General features: G+C 34.7%; 1 protein-coding gene across 4 annotated transcripts; it reads left to right on the top strand.

The window, feature by feature from the left end:
* The first annotated feature begins 17,299 nt into the window (after positions 1–17,299).
* Positions 17,300–21,992, top strand: LOC113289699. 4 transcript variants are annotated; one of them, XM_026539033.1, is made up of 6 exons: positions 17,300–17,460; positions 17,555–18,745; positions 20,102–20,277; positions 20,416–20,482; positions 20,562–20,636; positions 21,584–21,992. In XM_026539033.1, the coding sequence occupies exons 2-5, from the start codon at positions 17,561–17,563 to the stop codon at positions 20,598–20,600; spliced, it is 1,467 nt and encodes a 488-aa protein (XP_026394818.1). In that variant the 5' UTR covers positions 17,300–17,460; positions 17,555–17,560; the 3' UTR covers positions 20,601–20,636; positions 21,584–21,992. The 4 variants fall into 4 exon arrangements, with proteins under 4 accessions (XP_026394818.1, XP_026394817.1, XP_026394819.1 ...); XM_026539032.1 differs by having other exon boundaries at positions 17,313–18,745; XM_026539034.1 differs by having other exon boundaries at positions 17,313–18,745; positions 21,599–21,972.
* Positions 21,993–22,368: the final 376 nt, after the last annotated feature.

Raw genomic sequence — 22,368 nt, 5'->3', positions numbered from 1 at the left:
TAGATTATCGTTACGGATGGCATTCTCATATAATCTAGTACACATAAAACATGAGGAACGAGTTTGGATTATAGACCTTCAAAGAATATCAGCTTGTGTAAGGTTTTGAAATTGTGAATTTTGTATTGACCCTTTTAGGTCAGTCGGACTTAGACTTAGTATTCCGGTAAGACTAAGAGAAAAAAATAGAAATGTTTTGTGAAATTTTGTTAAGGGGATCTGTAAGGTGTAGCTGACTTCGGGATCTGTAAGGTGTAGCTGACTTCGGAAATTTGGTCACAACTAAATTTTTTTATCATGACATCTTTACTAATCTGTGGAAAAGAAAAATTGGTTATGAATGATTAGTGAAATCATTTACTATGACTTCAAACCAAAAACTTAGAAAATTAGGAATTTAATTTCAATAATTCAACTTTTGAAAGTCATACTTGTTTGTGTATGCCTAGTATAACACCATACTTGACTATTCATAAATAAGTTGATTTGTTAATTACATGCCATCAAAAATTTTAACCCTCGAACCCATGTGATCTTGTGTTTATTAAGTAATGTAGCTTATACCGTAGTGTTAAGGTATGGTTTATTTTGTCGTTGTTTTACTATCGAGTGACTTTTTAGAACAGTGTAGTCCCTCGATTCAAACTCTAAGAATTTGTTAGACTTTACAGAAAAGTATATAGAAAATCCGGCAATCAGCTGCAGATAGTTAGGTGGGATTTACCTTAACGTTGTATATCAATGAGAATAATAACTACTTCAGTTCTGGTTGATGTTCTTTAGTATAGTTGTGGTCGTTAATTATATACATAAGTATCTGTTGGGTTAGTACACCATATCGATATTGGTATAGCATACCTTATTCTATTAATGGCTATCGGTGGGATTCAAATATTTACTAGATTGTTTCTTGTGTAATATGGTTTGAAATGGAAATAAATAAGATATTTATTTACGGGTCCTCCATGTTGACCTACTGGGTGTAGTTGTGAGCTTGATAGGAAAACCTTTACTGTGATTGTTAATATGCAGGAATTTGTATTTTTTACTCAGGTAGTCGATATTGTAGTTTAGTCCGAGGTGTTATGTACACATTGAGTACTCCTTGGATAACATTATATCTTTTAAGAGAATAACATATGATCGTGGGACGCGTTCTCCTCATCATGCAATGACAACACAATCAACCGTGTTCTGCCACGTTCTTATATTGCAGGGTAGCCAATGAATGTCTTTTCATATAAAGTTTGTGAACTGTTTACAAGTTACAAAAACTATGAAAGGTTGATGTAAAGAGAATTGTATATCTCTGGAGGGCCAATGCTAGAAGGTTCAGATACTTTTTCTAGATTTGGGGAGCATTTAAAAACAGGCTGGGTTTGGAGTCGAACCTCAGTAAAATAAACTCATATGTAAACGGAGAGAGTGAATCTTATACTTTATGTTCGTTTGATAGTTATTAAAGGTAGTTACTTAAATACCTACTTTGCATGGGCTGGATATATCTATGAAAATAGCTACCAATCGTATTGGCGTAACTCATTATAATCTTATCTATTGAATACCTTGTTAGTCACCATGCGTGTATAAAAGTATAATAAAAGAACAAATTTATATATTTATCGGTTACTTTAGTTATTAGCGGGTGCCCCGTATCAATCATTGGTATTTTTCTTAGTTAACCCTATATTTTGACTTAGTATAATAGGGTCAATGGAACTTGTTATCTCTTCCTCATACAAGAATAGACTGATTTTTCGAGATATCTTTCGTAAGAGTGCGATAGGTTTAACAAAGAAAAGTTAGAAGAAAAAAAATAATTAGAGAGAAAAAATACCAGTGGTGTAAGTGCTAAGGATTTGATTGAGTTTTGGTCATTTCCTTTGTGATGATTTTTGGCTTCTACTTACGGTTATAAGTCCTTCTATTTTTTTTTTGTTGAATTATCTTTTAGGGCTTGATAATGGAGGGAAGTTCTGCCTAACTGATAAATCAAGTTCCTTGCAGAAAGTTGAGGCAAGTTTATTCGAATTCTTAGTCTCGGATAGATGTAGAAGTGGCGAATAAATATCTCCTAAACCCTACTCATGCTTGAATTTAAATTCTATATAGGTTGCTTGTGGTATGATCGATCTGTTATCATTATTTAGTTACTGGTTATATGTGTGGCTTAACTATTCTATGGTTAGCTCTATCTATTGCTGTAAACTGTAAATAAATAGGTAATCAGATGATGTGAATACATATGGTTTTCTTTTGGTACATAGCAGAGACCAAGGTAGTATTAATTTAAGCTAAGTATTTGATGGTAAATTTCATCGCTTAGAACGTGATGGTTTTCATTGGATTAACCCTTCAAATTTAGGAATTAGGTTACCGAGTCATTATACATGTGAATATTTGATCTGATAGGCTATACGTGATTGTAATGGTGAGAATAATGATTGAAATTTCATAGGAATAATGGTTAAAATGTCTTGATTCTTTTTTGAATATTATTAGCTAAATACTGAGTTTAATTATGTCAGGAGGTTAACACCAAACGCTTAGATTAAATGCTGCTTCAGTGACCACTAATTGTTAGTGGAGAATGATGAGTTTTAGACTACCAAGTGGTTAGATATTAATCTTAGTAGTTAGTGGAGATTATTGTAAAATGGTCTTTGTTTGTTAGCTATAGTAACCATTAGATGGCAGTGGAACTTTCGGTATACATCTCTTGTGCATCTTAATGCAAATGTGGAGTACTAGCTTAACTATTACCTAGTAAATATTTGGTGTGTTAGAATGTCAGGACTCAACTTGATTGCAATAGTAACAAGTTGGCTAACCTGGTGAAATAGTGATGAGAACGTAAATGGCGATTATAGATTTATAGCGAGACCCTTGGTCAGGTGGCTTTGTGTAAGTCACTAAAGACCGTGAGCTAAATCTCATTTTCTAAAAAAGAGATGGAGTGCAGATGCGTTCCTAGCTAGTACATTTATGTATGTGCTAAGTACATCCATATATACATGTGTAATATGGATGCTAGACGTTGCAGATATGTCCCGGACGCGGTTAATGTTATTGCGGATAGGTTCCGATATCGCATTACGGTATGGGTTTAACTTAAACGGACTCGTTTTTGTATTATACTTCTAATGATTGTTGGACGAGAGACTTTAGATTCTTTAGGAAATGATTGTTCTACTTGTAGTTACCCTGAAATTTTATTTTACTGTGATTTTTTGGTTTGCGGTATATTTATATACCATTTTTATATGTCTTCATGACTCGGTGATCGAGTGAACTTGCTTGGAGTTTAACTCCCATTGATAATTTTTCAGGTGTTATTTGAGATTGAATATGAGCTCGATTGAATCCAATTTCGGGTGGATATTTGGAGATATGTAGTTGAGGATGGATGGCTACTTTTATTCTTTTGTATTAAACGCTATTTCTTCCGGACTATAGTTAGTGAGGCAGTGGGGATATCTTACCTTGGGTAGTTTTCATTTTTTTTTTGAAATTTGGAGCTAGATCAAATTCCTTGTCACCACTAATTATTTTCTTAGAACTTTGTATGATCGAAAATAGAGAGCTTAGTTTTGTAATAAACATTGAATTCAATATTTCTTGAGGTTTCGCAAATTTAAATTAGTAGGATTTAACAACATATTCTCTATGCAGAGTATAGTGTTGTTATGCAGAGTATAGGGTTGTTACACATAACTGCTGAGGAAAGTGCTCTTGTGAATGCAGTGCCAAATTTTGAGGAGATTAAAAAAGTTGTTTTTGATTTGGGAGCTGATAATGCATCTGGACCAGGTGGTTTTTCAGGTACTTTCTATAAATAGTGTTGGGATATTATTGGGGATGATTTAAGTAAGATCATTATAAATTGTTGAGAGATGAGGAAAATTCCAAATGGCATTAACTCGAGTTTTATTGTGTTGATTACTAAGAATAATGCATCTAATTCCATTAAGGATTATAGGCCTATTGGTTTAAGTAATTTTTCATCAAATATTTTACAAAGATCCTTGTTACAATGCTTGGTATGGTGTTAAACAAGTTGATTTCTGAAGAACAGGTTGATTTCTGAAGAACAAGATGATTTTATGAAAGAGAAGGGTATACATGAGAATATTGCTTTAGCTTCTGAGTTGATCAATGAGATTGGCGTGAGTAGGAAACGTGGTAATGTTGGACTAAAAATGGACATTGCTCAAGATTTTGACACTGTCAGTTGTGAATTTGTGGCTGAGGTTTTTAGGAGATATGGCTTCTCTGAAAACCGGTGTAGTTAAATTCTCAACCTTCTTCGTTCGGGTAGCTATTTTTATTAATGGAAGCCCTGAACTTTTCTTTATTTGTATCACAAGGGGTTTACGACGAGGTGATCCCCTCTCACCTCTGATTTTAATGCCTATTGAGGATGTTTTGAGTCGTAAACTCTTAAAATTATTTGTTACTAAAAGTATGAACTATTTGGTAAGTAAAAAAGGAATAGCTCCCACACATCTTCTTTTTGCTGATGATATTTTGGTATTCTGTAAAGGAAACTGGAATAACTTGCATAATCTGATGGATTTGCTCGATGTATCAAAGAGATTCTGCCCAATATGTGAACTAAAACAAGAACAAATTTTATTATGGAGGTGGTTCTTTTTCTTTTTTTTTTGAATTAGGTATTTCATTAAAAACTAAGACTCAAAATGAGTCGACATTACAATAGTAGTAGAGCCATCTATGACAGCTAACAAATTAAAAATATTACAAGGAAAATAAATGATAAAACCATCTAAAGGTGTTGGACACGCATATGTTGCCTCGTTAAAAACCTTGTCAAAGAAAACCCAAAACCAAAGGGAGAAAACCTTGACCAAGGAAAAGAGCACAACGCGATAAGTCCTAAATAAGGTCCTATAACTAAAATTGTAAAGATAAACAAAACATGTGTAATTCTTCAGAAGTCTAGGAAGCATGCATTCTCCATCGGTACCCAATGGGTAGTCTTCTAAAATTGGCAGTATGTAAGGATTCACAAACAAGTTGTGAAGATTGAGCATCGTTGCTTGAGATAAAACTATCAAGATGGATTCCTGATCCCTTCTATCACGAACAAATCTGATAAAAGTGTCACGGCGGCCTATACAAGAAAGAGATTTCTTCTTAATGATTGAGGATGACGGCATAGTCTTTTCCACGATCGAAGATTTGATTGGTGAAGGTTGCATCTTCGAAAAAACACAGCCAACTAAAACATAGCCATAATTGATTTCATCATCATGTTGTTTCACAGGAGCATTCATTTTCCTATTCCAAGAAGAGACACAAAGATAAGTAAAATTACACATAAACGTTAAATATACACCATACATACTAAAAGATAAAGCTAATAAATAGAAAACAATCCATAAAAGTAACTACACCAACAGGTAAATAAAAGGTGACCAAACTAAAGATGCTAGAGTAAAACAGGAGTTTTAAAACGAAGGCCTAAATTCAGCACAATTGTAAACAGTAATTATTACTATACTATCTTGCATTGAGACATCCCATCACTAGAAACGTAATGAGATCTTAGCGATTTTTGTAAATCCAAGTTAATGAACTTGAAATGTTGTCATCTAGAGAAAAAGAACCCGTAACAAACAAGAAAGCAAACAAAGGCAAAAATAGGAAGAGATAGGAACTATAATTTTGGGAATACCAAAATCTTCCAAGGCATACTGAATGAAGACAAAAAAGGTTGTGAAATAGCAAAATCAGATAACCCCTTAACCCAAAAAAAATTTAATGGCAAATCTGCCCTTTACGTATTAATGTTAATAATCTTGATTAGTGATTAAATATTTTGTTTAGTGATTAAAATAATTTTCAGAATTATAAGAGTTGTTTAGATGAAAAATTTGAGGAGAAAGTGAGAAAATACTAATTCTTGATTCAATGGAGGATGAGGAGGGTCATCATTCATCTAAAAAACCTAGGAAAATACATATCAACTACAACAATGATCCAGAAATGGCTGATTTCTTAGATTATGAGAATGATTTTACACCCACTCAAACTCAAGCTCAAACTCAAACACAAACTCAAGATGATGATTTTTATGAGCCAAATCCTGATGATGAAGACATTGATGAGGAACCCAATGCTTCTAATACACAGGTACACTTATATCCTATACTTAATCTCACTTATATAGCTCTCAATTATCAAAATTTAGGTTTTTTGAATTATGGTTCGGCGAAACAGGTTGAGGTTCGGCTCACATCTATGAGCCGAATCTACCAATTGATGAACGGCTCGGCTTACTGAATCTGTTTACTGCATGTGCCGAACTGTTTGCTAGACACTAGTTCGGCTTATATGAAAGTTTCATAGTAAGCCGAACAACATCCTGAATAGCTCGGAAAAAAAATAATTACCGGTTCGGCTTATATTTCGAAAATCGTATGAGCCGAACATCAATTTGTTATTTTTTGGGTTAAAATATTGTTATTGGTTCGGCACATATTGAGAATATCGTAATAGCCGAACCTCGTTAATGTGCTAGGTTCGGCACATATTATGATTATCGAATACGCCGAACCCCTATGCATCTCTATCTGTGACTAGGTTCGGCTTGAAATTTCATGTCGAACTGTTCATATACACTTACAGGAAGCTTTTGTTAAGAACAGTTCGGCTAAAAACGCAACTCAATTCTGAGCCGAACCCAACACTGTAACCGTCATTTAATCGATGAAAAACAGCAAATAGGAGATTGGGTTTGTAAAACTTGCTTTCTTATCCTCATTTCCGGAGTTGGAGATGCAATTGGTTCAATTTCTGGTTCAATTGGTGGTTGATTTTCAGTTTCTACACCTTCATCTTCAATTGGTTCTTCTTCTTCAATTGATGGATTAGAAGACGATTTGGTTTTCCTAGTCCCTGTTTTTCTTTGTACGAGTCATTATGTGGTTGAGTTTGATCGACGATCAAATTTTTACGAATCGACATTTAATCACGATGATGAATTTTTTTTTTCGCAGGAGGGGGAAGAGTTCGGCTAGAGTAGGAGGAGGAAGAAGAGATGGTAAGGGAAACTGATTTTGATTTTTTAGAAAACTGATTTTAGATTTTTTTATTAAGGGTATATAGGTAACTGAACTACCCATAGGGTACCCCTTATAAGGTCACCCAAGATGGGACTATTGTTTTGTATGCCTAGAAAGATTTTGGTATGCCTAAAATCAGGGTTCAGAGATAGGCCCCTGGGTAGTCCACCCAAGCCGACTGCAAATAGGCCTGACGCTTGTAACTTGCGGAGATGAGCTGAGCTTTAAAGAAAACACCCTACTAAAGGAACTCCAAACCTGACCACAACACCAACTTGGCAGAGAGGATTAAAGCTTGCTAGCACTAAAACAATGACTAAGGGATTTAAATGAAATATAAGTAGGCAACACGAAGTTAAGTGGACTTACCTGGGGGTTGGTTCAATCAGAGGAGCAGGGGTTAGAACTGATGATTAATCTTCATATTTAAAACGGACCATCAAAGGGTAAGGAAGAAAAAAGACTGATTAAAACAAAAGACTCTTCAAAAAACTGGGGAATTAGGACATAAAAACATGAAATTGGGAAGAAAAGAGACAGATTGGGATAAAAAGAGAGAAGCTTAAACTAGAAAGGGTAAACAAAAACCCAGAAACCAAATAATCAAAACTAAAGAAACTCCACCGATAAACTAATACACAACTGATTTTAATTAGGATTAAAAGCATAAAGGAGACTGGAGAGAATTCAAAAAAAATCTAACGAGAGGGAGTCAACAGAAGACAAAGAGAACATCATCAAGTAGATGTTAAAACCACACATCCAACACATATTATAGACAAAGAAACGGGTTAGGCTTAACAGACTTAACAGATTTATTAAGAATATCTAACATGGTAGCTTTTAATATCCATATTAACAGAGCATAGACCAGCACAAGAGGAAGATACATAGCCTTTCATCAAACAGGTCAAGGGACAAACCAAGAGATTACTGATCTAAGGGGTACATACCCTGCCCAAGGCCGAAAACAGAAGAAATAAGATAATAAGAGGAAAGTCATTCATTCCGAAGAATACCACTCAATCCATAATGACAAGATCAGAGAGCAAAAATCAAGAAGAGGATTTCAGGTTAAACAATAGAAGAAAGGGAGAACAAGGGATTTTAGCTCCCATAACAACCTCGAGATATTAAATCACACCACACATCAGATAAACCAAGAGAAGAGGGAAATAATCATGGATTTGAATCACCCAAGACTAAGGGAGAACATATAGAGAAGAGAAAGAGAGATAGAGATCAGAAACAAAATATGTTATATTACGAACTAGATGTCCAAACCAAAATATAAATCAGACAAGAAAACAAGCAGATCCGGGAGATTTTAGCCTTGATTTAAACAGTTCAAAAGGCCATTTCATCAAAAAGATTAGATAAGCATCCATGGTGGTCTCAGCTCAACCATTGTAACCATTTAAGCCTTTAAATCCTAGATCTATAAATCAAGAACAAATAAACCTAATAAAAGAAAAAGAAACCCATTAAACCAACTAAGAACATTTCAGACATAAAACCCCTCTCTTAAAACAAGAGATGAGAAACTAGTCTTAACAAAATCAGATTCAGATCGCTGCTCGGAAAAAAAGAAAAAAAAAACCTTTGAATCATCTATGTATTCCATCAGTTTATCAGTTCAAGAACCCCTTACTCTTGATCTACCTCCCCCCAAGATTTCCTAAATTTTTACTCACGATCTGAGTAGGCCGCCATTGAAAGATATGAAGAAAAAATTTATAGGGTTTTTTGGATAAGAAAGAAGAGGAGCGATATGGAGGTGGTTCATGTTCTCGTGGTATAGCTATTTCTAAAAAAGTTGGGCATGGATAGAGATGTTTTTCCTAAAAGATAATGGGGTTTCAACTCAAGCCGAACATTGTACATGATATTTATGTCAGGCAAGTGGAAGAGAAGATAATGGACAAGTTGGATGGCTGAAAGGGTAAACTGCTATCTTTCCAAGGTAGATTAGTTTGATTTGTTCAGTGATATCTAATTATGTTATTCGTTCTATGGCAGTTTATCGTTGGCCTAGGAGGATGATTGAGCAAATTGAGAGCTATACGTAATTTCTTATGGTTTGGGGATGCTTAGAAACGTAGGTACTTCACTTTTGCTTCTATGTTTTCACGTAGAGAATGAGGTTGGTTAATTAAGAGGTTGGCCGTTGTTAATAAGGCAATGCTCATGAAGCTGTGGATAGGTATTAAAGACTCGGACAAAATCTGGACAAGATTTTTGAAGGCAAATTATTTCAAAGTGAATGTCAATCTAATTGACTATAAACTTATATGAATTATTTGTGTAAGATGGATATACAATTATGTTGAGAATCATACGTACTGTATTATTGGAAATGGCACTAATACTTCCTTATTATTTGATAATTGGTTTGGTAGTCTCTCAATTGCTAAGAAGTTGGGAATCACTTTATTGGGACGAAATGATCTTACTTCAAAGGTTAGTGATTTAATTGTTAACAGAAACTGGGTTATTCCTAATAGGGTCTGTACTCTGGTGATGGTGGTGAGGATTATAAAATTTGAGATTTGGATAAGAAATGTGTTTTCTAGGTTAAGTCTGTTAAGACTACAATCATAACCACTTAAGAAGAAAGTCCCGCAGCTAAGCTTTTTTCAAGGTCCGTTGTACACCCAACTTTGGATGTGCAATATTGGAAGATTTGGAGAAATGAATGTTGAGCAACTGATGATCACATGATTAAGAAGATGGGTAAGGAGATGCAAACAAGGTGTTGTTTATGTAAGAACGATAGTGAATCTCTTAGCCATGTTATTTGGTAAGAGGATATGGGCATGGGATGCCAGGATTTTTGATCTACAACCAGCTAAAGATCTTGTGGCCTCATATAAGGCAGCAAATAGACAGAGCACAATAATCAAAGACTTCTGGCTTGTTACTAATCTTGAAATTTGCTCAGAGTTACGGAAATTGCGCAATAAAGTATTTGAAGGTGCAACTGTTAACTGACTTGGCTTTAAAAGTAGAGTGTATCAGGTAATCCATGATAAGTCTATACGTATGAAGGGTTTTATGTAATACAATGGATGATCTGCGCATACTTAATTATTTCAAAGTTAAACATAAAGTATTTAAGACCTCTACGCCTGTTGATATCAGCTGGTCTCCTCCAGAACAGGGTGAGATAATGATATGTTGTGATGGTGCAACTAAAAGTAACCCAGGGCAAGCTGGTACTGGTATTTTTATTTGTGATGCAAACTGCGTTATTCTCGGTGCATTATGTGTTGGCATGGGTTGGAAGACAAGTTATTTTGCTAAAATTAGTGTTGTTATCTATGTCCCAGAGTTGGCTTGAAGATGGAATGTGAAGAAGATATGTGCAAGATCAAATTCTCAAAGTTGTGTTCAAACCTTTAAGGGTGGAGACTGTCTATCAAAATTAAAAAAGAAGTGGAGGTTGGCTTGTACTTTTTGTGATAACATACGTTATGTTAATAATTATAGGTAATTACGTTTGCAGCAGATCACTTGGGTAAGCGAGCATGTTTGCTAGCTGAGAATGATATAGAGTTTTTTGAGGGCAGGCCAAACTTCGTTTCGGCCGTGGAATGGCCTGACATAGTCTATTTTCCTTTCACATATACTGTGAAAGTTTTTAAAGGCAGTTTGCCTCCTTTTCTTCCATAGTTTTATCTTTACAATTAGTTTTCTTTTTTAATGCTACAATTTTATTGATCGAGTAAAAAAAACTTGAATGTCAACAAATCTGAATCCTTATTTTTATCCTTTTCATTGCCACTGCCAAACACAACGTGATCCTTTTCTTAGAATCCTATTATTAGGGATTAAATCCTTTGTGATTTGGGGGATTTATAGGATATCTAACATCCTTAGGGTGGATAAGGGGGACCTAATTCATTTGAAAATTCAAATTTACCCTTTGATCATTATTATACCTAAAATCAAAACTAAATCAAATTTCAAAACTAAAACTAATTCACCAACCCATTTTCTTCTTCTTCTTCTCAAAATCAAACAACAAAACATATGATAATAAAAATTCAAATTTTTTTGATTAAATCTTCATCGATTTTCAAAAATGTTTATTAAGGTTGATTCTCAATATGACAAGATCAGGAAGAATTGGATTAAATCCATCATTGATTTGCACAAATTCTAATGTTTATAAAAGGTTTTGAACCACAAATTTAAGATTTGGTGAATGAATCTGTCCAAGTGAATGTGTTCAAACACCAGAATTTGTTAAGAATCCAACACCCAACATTTTTTTAACATAAGATTGTCTTAACATGTAAGATTGATGAATTTAGGGTTTATGGAATCTGCTTCTCGGATGATTACGGCTAGGAGTTCTAGTCGACCAAGCCGAAAATAGGTGGCTACGGTTGGGACAAAAAGAACTCCCAGCCGTGAAGTACCTTCCACGGTTAGGTCTTTCATAGCCTAAGTTGTTCTTTATCGGCAAAAAAACTTAAAAACTTTCTTGACCTCGGCTAGGAATTCCTCACCTTAGCGTTAGGTTCCCAGCCGTGAAAAAAGTTTCCAGGACGTAATTAACATTTACGGCTTGGTCTTGCAGTTTTTTTAGTCGTTTAATGCTATTGCGGTTGGGTTGGAAAGCACTTCCCAGCTGTTAACCTTGACAACGACTGTTTTTTTTTAATCATTTCCTAACCGTGAGTGTCTGAATTATTGAAACTGAAAGGTAAAGGGAATACATATTTTGTAGCATTTCATTGAAACTAAAAAGGGATACATATTTCATAGCATAAAATTTAAAGAAAAGATCATTACAGTAAGGGTCTTAATAATAGTGATCGAAATCAACATAATTACTTTCTTCCAGGACACTATAGAAACCATGAAGGTAAAAATTCTTTCCATGAACATTCTCATAATTGGCTTTAGCCATATCCCATTGAAAAACAAAGCAATTAAAATTTTATGCTCTGAAAAACAGTATTTCATGGACGAATTATTGACAAACTTACTCTTTGAGCACGCGGCATATCAGAATTGTTTTCCATTACGACTTTCATTTCCTCTTTAAAATCTACCAATTGTGGAAAAATATGGTTGAATATTTTGTTAATGAGTTTCATCGATCTTTCATTATGATTTCCGTCTAACGCCACAAAAACAATACACAGTGGTTCCAAACTGAATCGGATTCTCCATCTATGTAAATGAGTACATCTTCCTGATGTTTTGCTACCGTCACCCATGCTATGATGATTGGAACATCTTCCTTGGTGGTGTAACGAGTATTAGAGGTTGAAATTTTGTGAGAGTTCTGAAAGTTTTTTCACAAATTCAAGGTGGAGAAGGGTCATTTTATAGCAAAGAATGACCCAATTAACGGCTAGTTTTTTTCCCTCCAAAAACTAGTCGTTCCTCAAAATACTCAATGCAATAACTCATTTCCTCTACAAAGTCAATGCAATAACTCAAGGCAATCCCAGATTTATGGCCAGGAAACGTGGAAATACCAAGCCGTTTGGGCATTCCTGGCTGGGTTTTAACCCTTACCGAACCGTAATCCTTAAGTTGTGACTGCGACGTATTTAAATTGGCTGGGAATGTTTAGAATTTCGGATTGGAAAGGGTTAAAACCCAGCCGACATACTAATACGGCCTGGTTGTTCCATTAATCCTGGTCGTAAATCTTAGATTTCAAATGATTGACCTAGAAAGTTCAGCATTACGGCCTGGTCTTTCCAATATTTCAAGCCTTAAATTGTTAACTGACAAGAGTTAATGCATTGATTTTTTCGAGGAACGGCTAGTTTTTGAAAAAACTAGCCACTGGATCATTCTTTGTTATAAAATGACTCTTCTCCACCTTGAATTTTTGCAAAAAGTCTCACAAACTTTAAACCTCTAATTGTCATAATAAAAAAGAAAAAAAATGGCTTCCTGATACACCACCGAAGAAGATATTGCAATCTTAAGAGCGTCGCTCACGGTGAGGATGCATGACGAAGATTAAGGCATTAACTTGGGTGAAAGTGATGATTCTCAATGGAACCGCATATTTATGGTCTTTGTTGCCATAAATGGTAATGAAAATGGAAGATCAAAGAACCAAATAAAGGAAAGGTTTGAGGAAATCCACCTAGAAATGGAAGTTTTAAGAGTGCAATTGGAACGTGTGAAGGCGATGAGTTCCGAAATGTCCTTTTTCGATAGTGTGAGTATGTGAAAAAAAATCACAAAGTAAGTTTTGAATAATATTAACTTCATCTTGATTTATTTTTTAGGAAGCCTGAGCACTTTTCCGATACAAAGTTATCCGTCGCAAAGAATTTGAGCATGAAAAATGCTATAGGATCACAAAAAAGTATATTAAGATTATCAACAAACCTTGACTATTTAGTTGTAACACTCTATGTTTTCTTTTTTCCATTTAATGGAACGGGGCCTGATTATGTAATGAACATTGTGAATTGATGAATGGAAAGTGAAAAATTTGACGGAATACGACAACAAAATATGCAAAACCAACCAAACTTACGGATAGGTAAACCAGTTGTAATTATGGGAATCGCAACCAACAACCAAAATATCCTGCCGTAACCTGTTAAATCCCAGCCGAAAAAACAATTTCCAAACCGATATTCGGTTTACGGTTTGGAAACTATAAAAACCCATCTGATTTCTGTTTTACGGTTTGGTCGTGGTACATTATCCAAACCTTAAATCTGAATTTTCAAATTTTTTGGTCAAAACGGCTAGGTCGTTTGTGATTAAAACCTGGCTGAAAATACTTAAATTTTTTTGAAATTATTTGTTTTTTCTTTTAAGTAATGGAACAAACATAAAACTCAATAGACCAAAATGATTTTTCATTCATTAAATCGGAAATGCATACATCTTTCATTACATTTATAAGATAGATCATAACATTTGAAATAAATCCTTATTCGTATTGGTCAAAATCATAGGTAGTATTTTCCAAGATGTGATAACTATCATTTTGTTCAAACTCTTTCCCATGAAATGCCTCATATTGGCGGTGAGCCCTCGACCACTATAGAAACAAATAAGTTATGTTAGATAGTGTTATTCAAAACAATTTCTAATGAAACAACTTATTAAAAAACTTACTCTTATCGCACCCGACATAGTGGGATTGACTTCCTTTTGGGGTTTCATTTCCTTTTTGAAAACTTCGCATTCTTCAAAGAATTTCTCGAAAAGACATGGATGTTTGATCTACGTCAGTGTCTAGATCTTCACCATGTTTTCTGAACGTCGCTCATGCTCTAACAATCACAGAATCTTCTTCATTGGTTTTGGGAGTCACCGTAGTGTTTTTTCTTCTTTTTTTGGTTGAAAATTAGATGAGAATGAATATGAGAGCTCATAACTTTGGGTGAGGGAGAGATGATAAAATGGTCTCCTTTTATAGGGTTTAGTGACATAACGACTAATTTTTTTTTTGTTATAAAACTTGTTGTTTAGTTGAAAAATAGAAGTTAAAAAATGCATTAAATACATTGGTTGATACAAAAAAACGGCTGGGATACGATTGAGACATATGTAACTCTTGATAAGTATTCAGCCATGAGTTCATCTTAACCCAACCGTAAATGTTGACTACGACCAGGAGTTCTTAAATGTCGAATCGTAAATCCTTATAACAGTTTGGAAAAGATCTTTTCCGGGCCGTTATTGCGTATTATGGATGGGAGTATGGGACGACAATATTTTCCCAGTCGTAACCTGTAAAATAACTCGGGTCTTTTCCAATTTCTAACGGATTTGAATCAATCAAAAAATTTCTAATGGGGGGTTGATCACAAGGTTTTCTATACTAGTTTCAGGATAGGTTTCATCAGTTTTTCTTCAAAGTTTTCAAAAAAGTTCATCAAAATCATCCTTCTCTTTCTTCTAATTCAAAAGAAAAAAAAAAGAATTTTGATTCTCAAAAAATTAATCGTTAGATTAATCTAATTCATTGGCTAATCATGATTAGTTACTTAATATAATTATCACTAATCAAATCGAGGGTACATTAGCTATTATTGAAAATAATAGGATAAGGGGTTAGAGCCTCTCCAATGGAATGTGTGTGGAGGAAAAAGTCATAATCCACGTAGGATCCACAACAATATTTATAAAAAATCATCTCCAACCCATTGATGTGAAGATGATGTGGCAAAAAAAAAAGTTAGACATCCTCTAGGTGAAACTCTAGTTTTAGACATTCACTTAGAGGATGTCTTCCCATCCTAGTCACACTTTTGTTAATAAAAGTCAATGAAAAATAAAGATGGAAAGAATTCTAACCAGTTATATGCCTACAAATAAGTACACAAATAATATAACACTTTATGGGTTGGAGATAAAAATTTATTTTTCCTAATATTTAGGATTTTATACTCAAAGGATGTCTTAGAAGTGATGCCACATATGCAATATTCACATTCACCGTCGGAGAAGCTTTTATAAAAATTATTATCAAGGAAATACCAATTGGTCCTACAAATAATATATTAGAGACAGTCTAGTCCAGTGGACCTAGTCCATTGTCTGTTTGGTCCTATTTGTTAATATAAATTATAATTTGGTCCTAAAAATTATGGTTTGGTCCTAGGATGATGTCATGGATGATGTAAATGTCACCTTGCAGTGGCAGAAATACCCTTTTGGATAAGGACCATATAAATAGTCAAAAAGTAAGAGACAATAAATCATTATCAGATTTACTTTCTCTCTCATCTTTCCAGATCTAATCTCTCTCTCTTTTTCTTTCTTCTTCTTTTTCCTCATGTTAATGGCGTCTCCATTTTTTTTCTTCTCTTTTTCTTCCTGCTGCTGTAAACGATGGTGATGAAGGTGAAAATCGATTTAGATATTTAGATCGACAGTTGTAGACGATGAATACGATGATGTTGGTACTGTTGAATACGATTTTTTTAGGTTTTTTTTTCTTTTTTCTGCTGTTGTTGACGACGAAGATGATGAAGATATGTTGTTGCTGCTGTTGTTAACGATGAAGAAGATGGTGTTAATCTTGATTTTGATGATGATGATGAAGAAGATGAAGACGATGGTGTTAATCTTGATTTTCTTTTTTCTACTGCTGTTGACGATGAAGATGATGAAGAAGATGAAGATATGTTGTTGTTGCTGCTGTTGACGATGAAGACGATGGTGTTAATCTTGATTTTGATGATGATGATGAAGAAGATAAAGAAAATAAAGATCTGCTACTACTACTGCCGTTGATGATGAAGACGGTGGTGTTTTTGAAGACGAAGATGTTGTTGTTGTTGTTGAAGACGACGAAGATGATGATGTTGCAGTTCATTCCAGAAATGAACTCTGCTTTTATATGGAGTTCATTCCAGAAATGAACTCTGTTTTTATATGGACTTCATTTCTGGAATGATCTCTGTTTTTTTAGGTTTTTATATGGAGTTCATTTCTGGAATGAAATCTGTTTGTTTAGGTTGTTATATGGACTTCATTTCTGGAATGAACTCTGTTTTTTTAGGTTTTTGTATGAAGCTCATTTCTGGAATGAAGTCTGTTTATTTAGGTTTTTATATGGAGCACATTTCTGGAATGAAGTCTGTTTATTTTAGGTTGTTATATGGAGTTCATTTATGGAATGAAGTCTGTTTATTTAGGTTGTTATATGGACTTCATTTCTGGAATGAACTGTGTTTTTTTAGGTTTTTATATGGAGTTCATTTCTGGAATGAAGTCTGTTTATTTAGGTTGTTATATGGACTTCATTTCTGGAATGAACTCTGTTTTTTTAGGTTTTTGTATGGAGTTCATTTCTGGAATGAAGTCTGTTTTTTTAGGTTTTTGTATGAAGTTCATTTCTGGAATGAAGTCTGTTTTTTTATGTTTTTGTATGGAGTTTATTTTTGGATTGAAGTCTGTTTTTTTTAGGTTTTTGTATGGACTTCATTTCTGGAATGAACTTCTACAAGAAAATAAATAAAAATTAAGACGGAAGAATACTTTTGACAGTTTAATATTTTTAAATAATTATGGACCAAACAGTAAAGGTGTTTGACCAAAGGACCAAACAGACATGGACCCACCTAAAAAGGACCAAACCATATATTTCCCAATTATTATTTCATAGCCCATAAACCCTCCAAAAACCCATAGCAGGCCCCAATAATATACGGAGTAGTTCTTTGTTGAACCACGGGGTGCCTACTGCCCAGCTTATACCACATTCAAATAATCAAATCCAGACAAAAAAAAAATAAAAATTCAAAAACCATTTTCTTCGAGACCTTTCGCGCTGCTCTTCACAAAACCTCTTCAAATCAAACTTCATAAAACCCTAGAAGTCAAATCAATCCCCAATTTCATCCCATGCGATTCTTCTGATGTGGTATGTAGCTTTATTTTCTAAAGCCTTAAATTTTATACTTTCTATTTGGTCTTTATTATGCAGTTTAAGAACTAGGGTTTCGTATTTGTCTTAGGAAATTATGGACCCAGATATTGCAGGAGTGATCATGGAATTTCTTGTTCGAGTACCCACACTAGAAGATAGTATAATCAAAACCTTGTTAGAAAAGCTGCCTATACGTAAAGATGATCACCGCTTAATCAAATGTATATTACTCAGAAAACTTTCTGTGGAAAGTTCAAAAGGACAAGTTTCGGAAAATACCTTAGAGACCCTGGAAAGAATTGAAGAATCTGATTACACCCAAGGTGTCAGTACATTGGATTCGATGAGTGAAGCCTATTGTTCTGTTGCAGTTCATTGCGCTGTTGTACACTTGAAAAAGATTCCTATCGATTTTCATAGTTATTTGGATGCTGTTGTTAGGATATGGAGAGGTAGGATCCATGACATGGAGAAACGTGAGGGGGTTAGTTTGTATTCTGATAAGTTGAAGGAAATGAGGTGTGTCATTGAGGAGGCACTTTGGAATGGAAGTGTTCGTGAGAGAGTGTTAACATGGGATACACAAGGGGATGCTGTGAGATTAGTCAAGGTTTTTCTAGAAGACGCAATGAAACAGCTTGGTCCATCAATGATTGAAATCGCGGTGAGTTCATTAACTGCTAAGGGAAAAGAAGTATTTATTCCACCTAGTAATTTGTTAAGTAAACACCCAGAAGATGGACGCGTTTCTGATGCTCCACATTGTGATGTTCATGTGCACGAAAGTAATCTAGGAAATGATGGTAATGATGTGGCTTTGGGTTCTGGTATGGAGATAAGCCATGCAGTAAATGCTAAAAACAATTTGCCTACACCGGAAATTGAGATAGTAAAAGAAGCACGAAAGACAAGTACAGCTGATTTGCAATCAGTGGTTGAAGAGACGCTTCCTCGTGCATCAAAGCGTAAATACAATCTGTCCACACCTGAAGTTAAGACAGTACAAGAGGCACTCAAGTCGAGTCTATCTGATTTACAAGCAATGGTTAAAGATCCACTTCCAGACGCGTTAAGGGTGGCTAAGGCCATATCAGCCTCTATAGCAAGAGAAGCTACAACACAACAAAATTTCGTACTTGTGGACGAGGGTGGGGAAGCTTCGTGTGCTCCTTCTGTTGATAAGGGTGTAACTTCTGCCGAGGCAAATGAGACCAGAAATCAGAATACAACTACTAGACCTAGCCTAATGGGTAGGAATAGTACTGCACATACATATGAGGTAATAATCATTTTATATTTGTGTTGGCTTTTATATTAGATTAAGTTAAGATTAGTAGTACTCAGTATTAAACTGTGTTTATGGTTTAATCATGCACTAACGCTAGCTTAAGGTTGATGGTAAAACAAGTAAAAGATTTGTAAGGAGGTGTCCCATGTAGCCATGAGGTATGTCTCACGAACTCATGATGGATAGGTGAGAGAGATGTGTGGCATGCATGACTAGGATACTAATGTAGTCTTATACATAAAAAGAGAAGTATGTTTTATTCATCAATTGGATATGAGGAAATAGAAGTAGAAGGCCGTTGGACTTAGCAAAAAACAAAAAAAGAAGAAGTAGAAGGCCAAGTCATTAACTTATTAGTAGAGCGTATTATTTATATGTTTCTTCTTCGAAATAAGTTCATGCTAATTGAGCTGAAGCAACAGAACATGTTTGGTGCCATGTAAGTTGTTTATGAACTGACTTAGCTTGCTATGTATTTGAAGTTTAAGTGAGTCATGAACATGTTAAATGCAAGGGTTGAATCTGTTTTAGCATATGGTTAAGTATATATCTAAGTAAAGATAATTAAAGAATTTGATCTTAGTTTAATTCAGTATTCACTAATTAAGGTCAATTCCAGGAGAGTCTCTTGACCATTTTGTGTTAATATTTATATTTCTGATGTGATGGCAAGCAGGTGTATGTAAGGTTTATAAAATCTTTGTTATGGACATGATTCACACATTCTGTTCCTGGATCCCACTTTGTATCTTGACAAACTAAAGTTTTAACCACATTTTTTGTCTATATGGCTTGTGAAAGCCAGTAAGTCGAATATTATCCCTTGGGCGCACAAGGTTAAATGATTACAGTGAGCCGTCATCTATAGCATCTTTAGTTAGTTGATCTATGATATAGTAGCAGAGTTTGTTCTTTATCTCTCTATATATAATGATAGTCAGTTCAGGATCATTGTTTACATCTGACAAGTCATTGTATATGGTATCTCAATGAACTCAGAGGTTAGGGTCATTTTTTATATCTGATATATCATGGTTGGTATATTTAAAATCTAAGATTTTATTCGTCGGGAGGAGATCTTGGTTTGTATTTCGATGACCCTTAAGCAGTAAAGGCAATATGTCGGATGAAGGGATTTCGTTATTAATATACAGATCTTAAGTGCTTGGTTCTTAAACGCGGCTCCGTGTTTATATATGCAAACAAAACCATAACCCATGCTCGTGAATCTGGTCTATTGTCACTTATTATGTGTGTATGAATTTTTATTCCTTTATTCTTTTGGTATTATGCCATTTCTTGGATCTCAATTGTTTTCTTCTTATTTTCTTAATTGCTTGTGTGTAGTGGAATGAAGATTCAATTGAATCCTCACAGGAAAGGTCGCCAGATCATCCTCACTTACCTACCCCGAGGAGAGTAGTTGTTTCTCCCCTGGTAAAGCATGAGGTTGGAAACCACAAGAGAATGAAAAGGAAATGGAGCCTGCAGGAAGAACAAGCTCTTAGAGACGCTGTTACCAAGTATGGAGATATATATTTTGTGTAATTTAACTTCTTTTATAAAATTAAACAATCCTAGGAAGTTCTTTTGGTACAAGTTTGTGTGACTAATTGAGAGCAACATTTATATATTAATTATAACTATGTTTGCTTGTGAAGGCATGGCAGAGGAAACTGGACCTTGATCTTAAACAAAAATCGTGATGTGTTTGAAGATAGAACCGCGGTAAACATTCTTCTTCACATTCATTAACATGTCTGAGTTCTTATATATGTTAGCTCATTCAATATCATCCACTATACAGGGAGATCTAAAGGATAAGTGGCGAAATATGACAAGATAGATCAGTTTCGGAGTTCAAACCTCTGTAGTATGCGAGGTAGGCTTCTTTACCTTATTTTCTTTTTCTGGGCATATTGTTTTTGGTTGAAGTTGCACCTTACTGCTTGCGTGACATTATTTAAACCATTTTTGAGATAAATGACAGTTTTGCTGTGAATTTTTGTATTAGGGTGTTCTTTTTGTTAGTCATATAATTATGTTCGATATAACATGCTCTTTAGTTAATCAAATTGCTGTCTTCTGTTTAGATTTAGGTAAATATCCAAGTCCTACTGGTTTGTTAAGTTAATCCTGGTGACAAAATTATCTGATTTCTGAAAAATCTCTCTATACTCTACTTGCCTTCCATGATTTATTTTGTTATATGTATACTGTGAGGTTTAAGTACTTTTGCTTTTGAGGGTTTCCCTGTTTCTCCTAAACTCAATGTGGAAAGCTGACAATACCGTAGTATAATGCAAGTTAAGGGCAAAAGGTTGAGTTTTTCGGCGGATAGGAATTTTGGGTCCTGATTAATGTGAAATTGCGCTTGGGCAGGAATTATCTAGCTCTATCAAGACATTGTCATAAAAAGGAAATCACTGTATGCAAGTAAAGTCCCATACTTTGAACAAGTCATTTACTTAGTTTATCTATTTTGCCGTTTTCCAATATAGAGAATTGTGGTGAAGCCCATATAAATTATCAAACAAATGTTTCAGCATTAGCCAAGTCTGAGTGGTTAGTACATGTTGACTTGTTTAGAACTTGAGAACTTAGTACGTTTTAGTTCTTTCCATGTGTTTATGTTCTCGTACATGTCTCTTTGATTTTGGTAATCACAACTCTGTACATATTTCTAGAGCAGTGGAGGTGTGAAGCAATGATTTTTTAATTAGCATACAGTAATAGCATTTCAGTTTTGCTAGAACTTGGATGGGTTACATTAAATACGGATGCCTTCGTTGTACCTAATGGAACGTTCAATCTTTTGTAATGATCCAGGTTACCGTGTTGCAGCATAGGGATGCACAACCAGAGCTAGGGGCATTGGGCAAGCAGAAAGTCTTGTTCTGTGGGTAGTGGTGGAATGAAGCTGCGAAGTAATCAGATATAGTAGAAGGTGACTAAATGAAATTGCTGGATAATGCCGCGTTGATTTTGCTAGTAAAAGATTGGAGGTTCAGAACCTTATCATGGTTTCCATGAGTGTGTTTTTGGTCTTATAAGTTTGCTGATGTATGGAAGAACCACATAAGTTACCCAATTGTCATGAATGTCTGAGGTGAAAAACTTGTTGTAACATGGACGGATACACCTCTAAACTCGCTGCTACATGACTGCTGTAATGTTTATATGCTATGTCAATTAAGTTTTTTCTTCTAGCCAAAAAATAACATTCCAGAATTCTGCAGAGCTTTACAAGAATTTGCTTACTGTTGTCAAATCTCTAAAAGTTCTCAATTTTCACAGAATACGCCTTGTTAAAAACCTCTCTGGTAGGCTGAAAATGAAACTCATTTGGAAGGTTATTAAAACCGGAAAGTATAAAAGTAACAGTAAAAATATGAATGTTGTTTAAGAGAAAAGTAGGGAGAAGGTAGAGAGGAACGAGAGAATGGCGAGTTGGCGAGGTATCTTATTCATTAGCTTAGTGGAGTTACATGGATACAAATAAAGAACCGTTTTTTGGGGCAATATTCAAAAATGGAGGGGGACTATTCTTCATTTTTTGGATAGACAATTGAAGTAATTTTGAGTCACCCCTTATCTATTTTTTTAATACCAAA

Source organism: Papaver somniferum, chromosome 6 (genome assembly GCF_003573695.1).
Source record: "Papaver somniferum cultivar HN1 chromosome 6, ASM357369v1, whole genome shotgun sequence".
Taxonomy (NCBI): Eukaryota; Viridiplantae; Streptophyta; class Magnoliopsida; order Ranunculales; family Papaveraceae; genus Papaver; species Papaver somniferum.
The sequence above is the reverse complement of the archived record's forward strand: the minus strand, read 5'-3'. Positions and strand labels throughout refer to the sequence as shown.

Coding starts and splice junctions, on each gene's coding strand:
- LOC113289699 (XM_026539033.1), top strand. CDS start 17,561: ATGGACCCAGATATTGCAGGAGTGATCATGGAATTTCTTGTTCGAGTA. Junction 18,746..20,101: donor GTACTGCACATACATATGAG/GTAATAATCATT, acceptor GCTTGTGTGTAG/TGGAATGAAGATTCAATTGA. Junction 20,483..20,561: donor TGTTTGAAGATAGAACCGCG/GTAAACATTCTT, acceptor TCCACTATACAG/GGAGATCTAAAGGATAAGTG.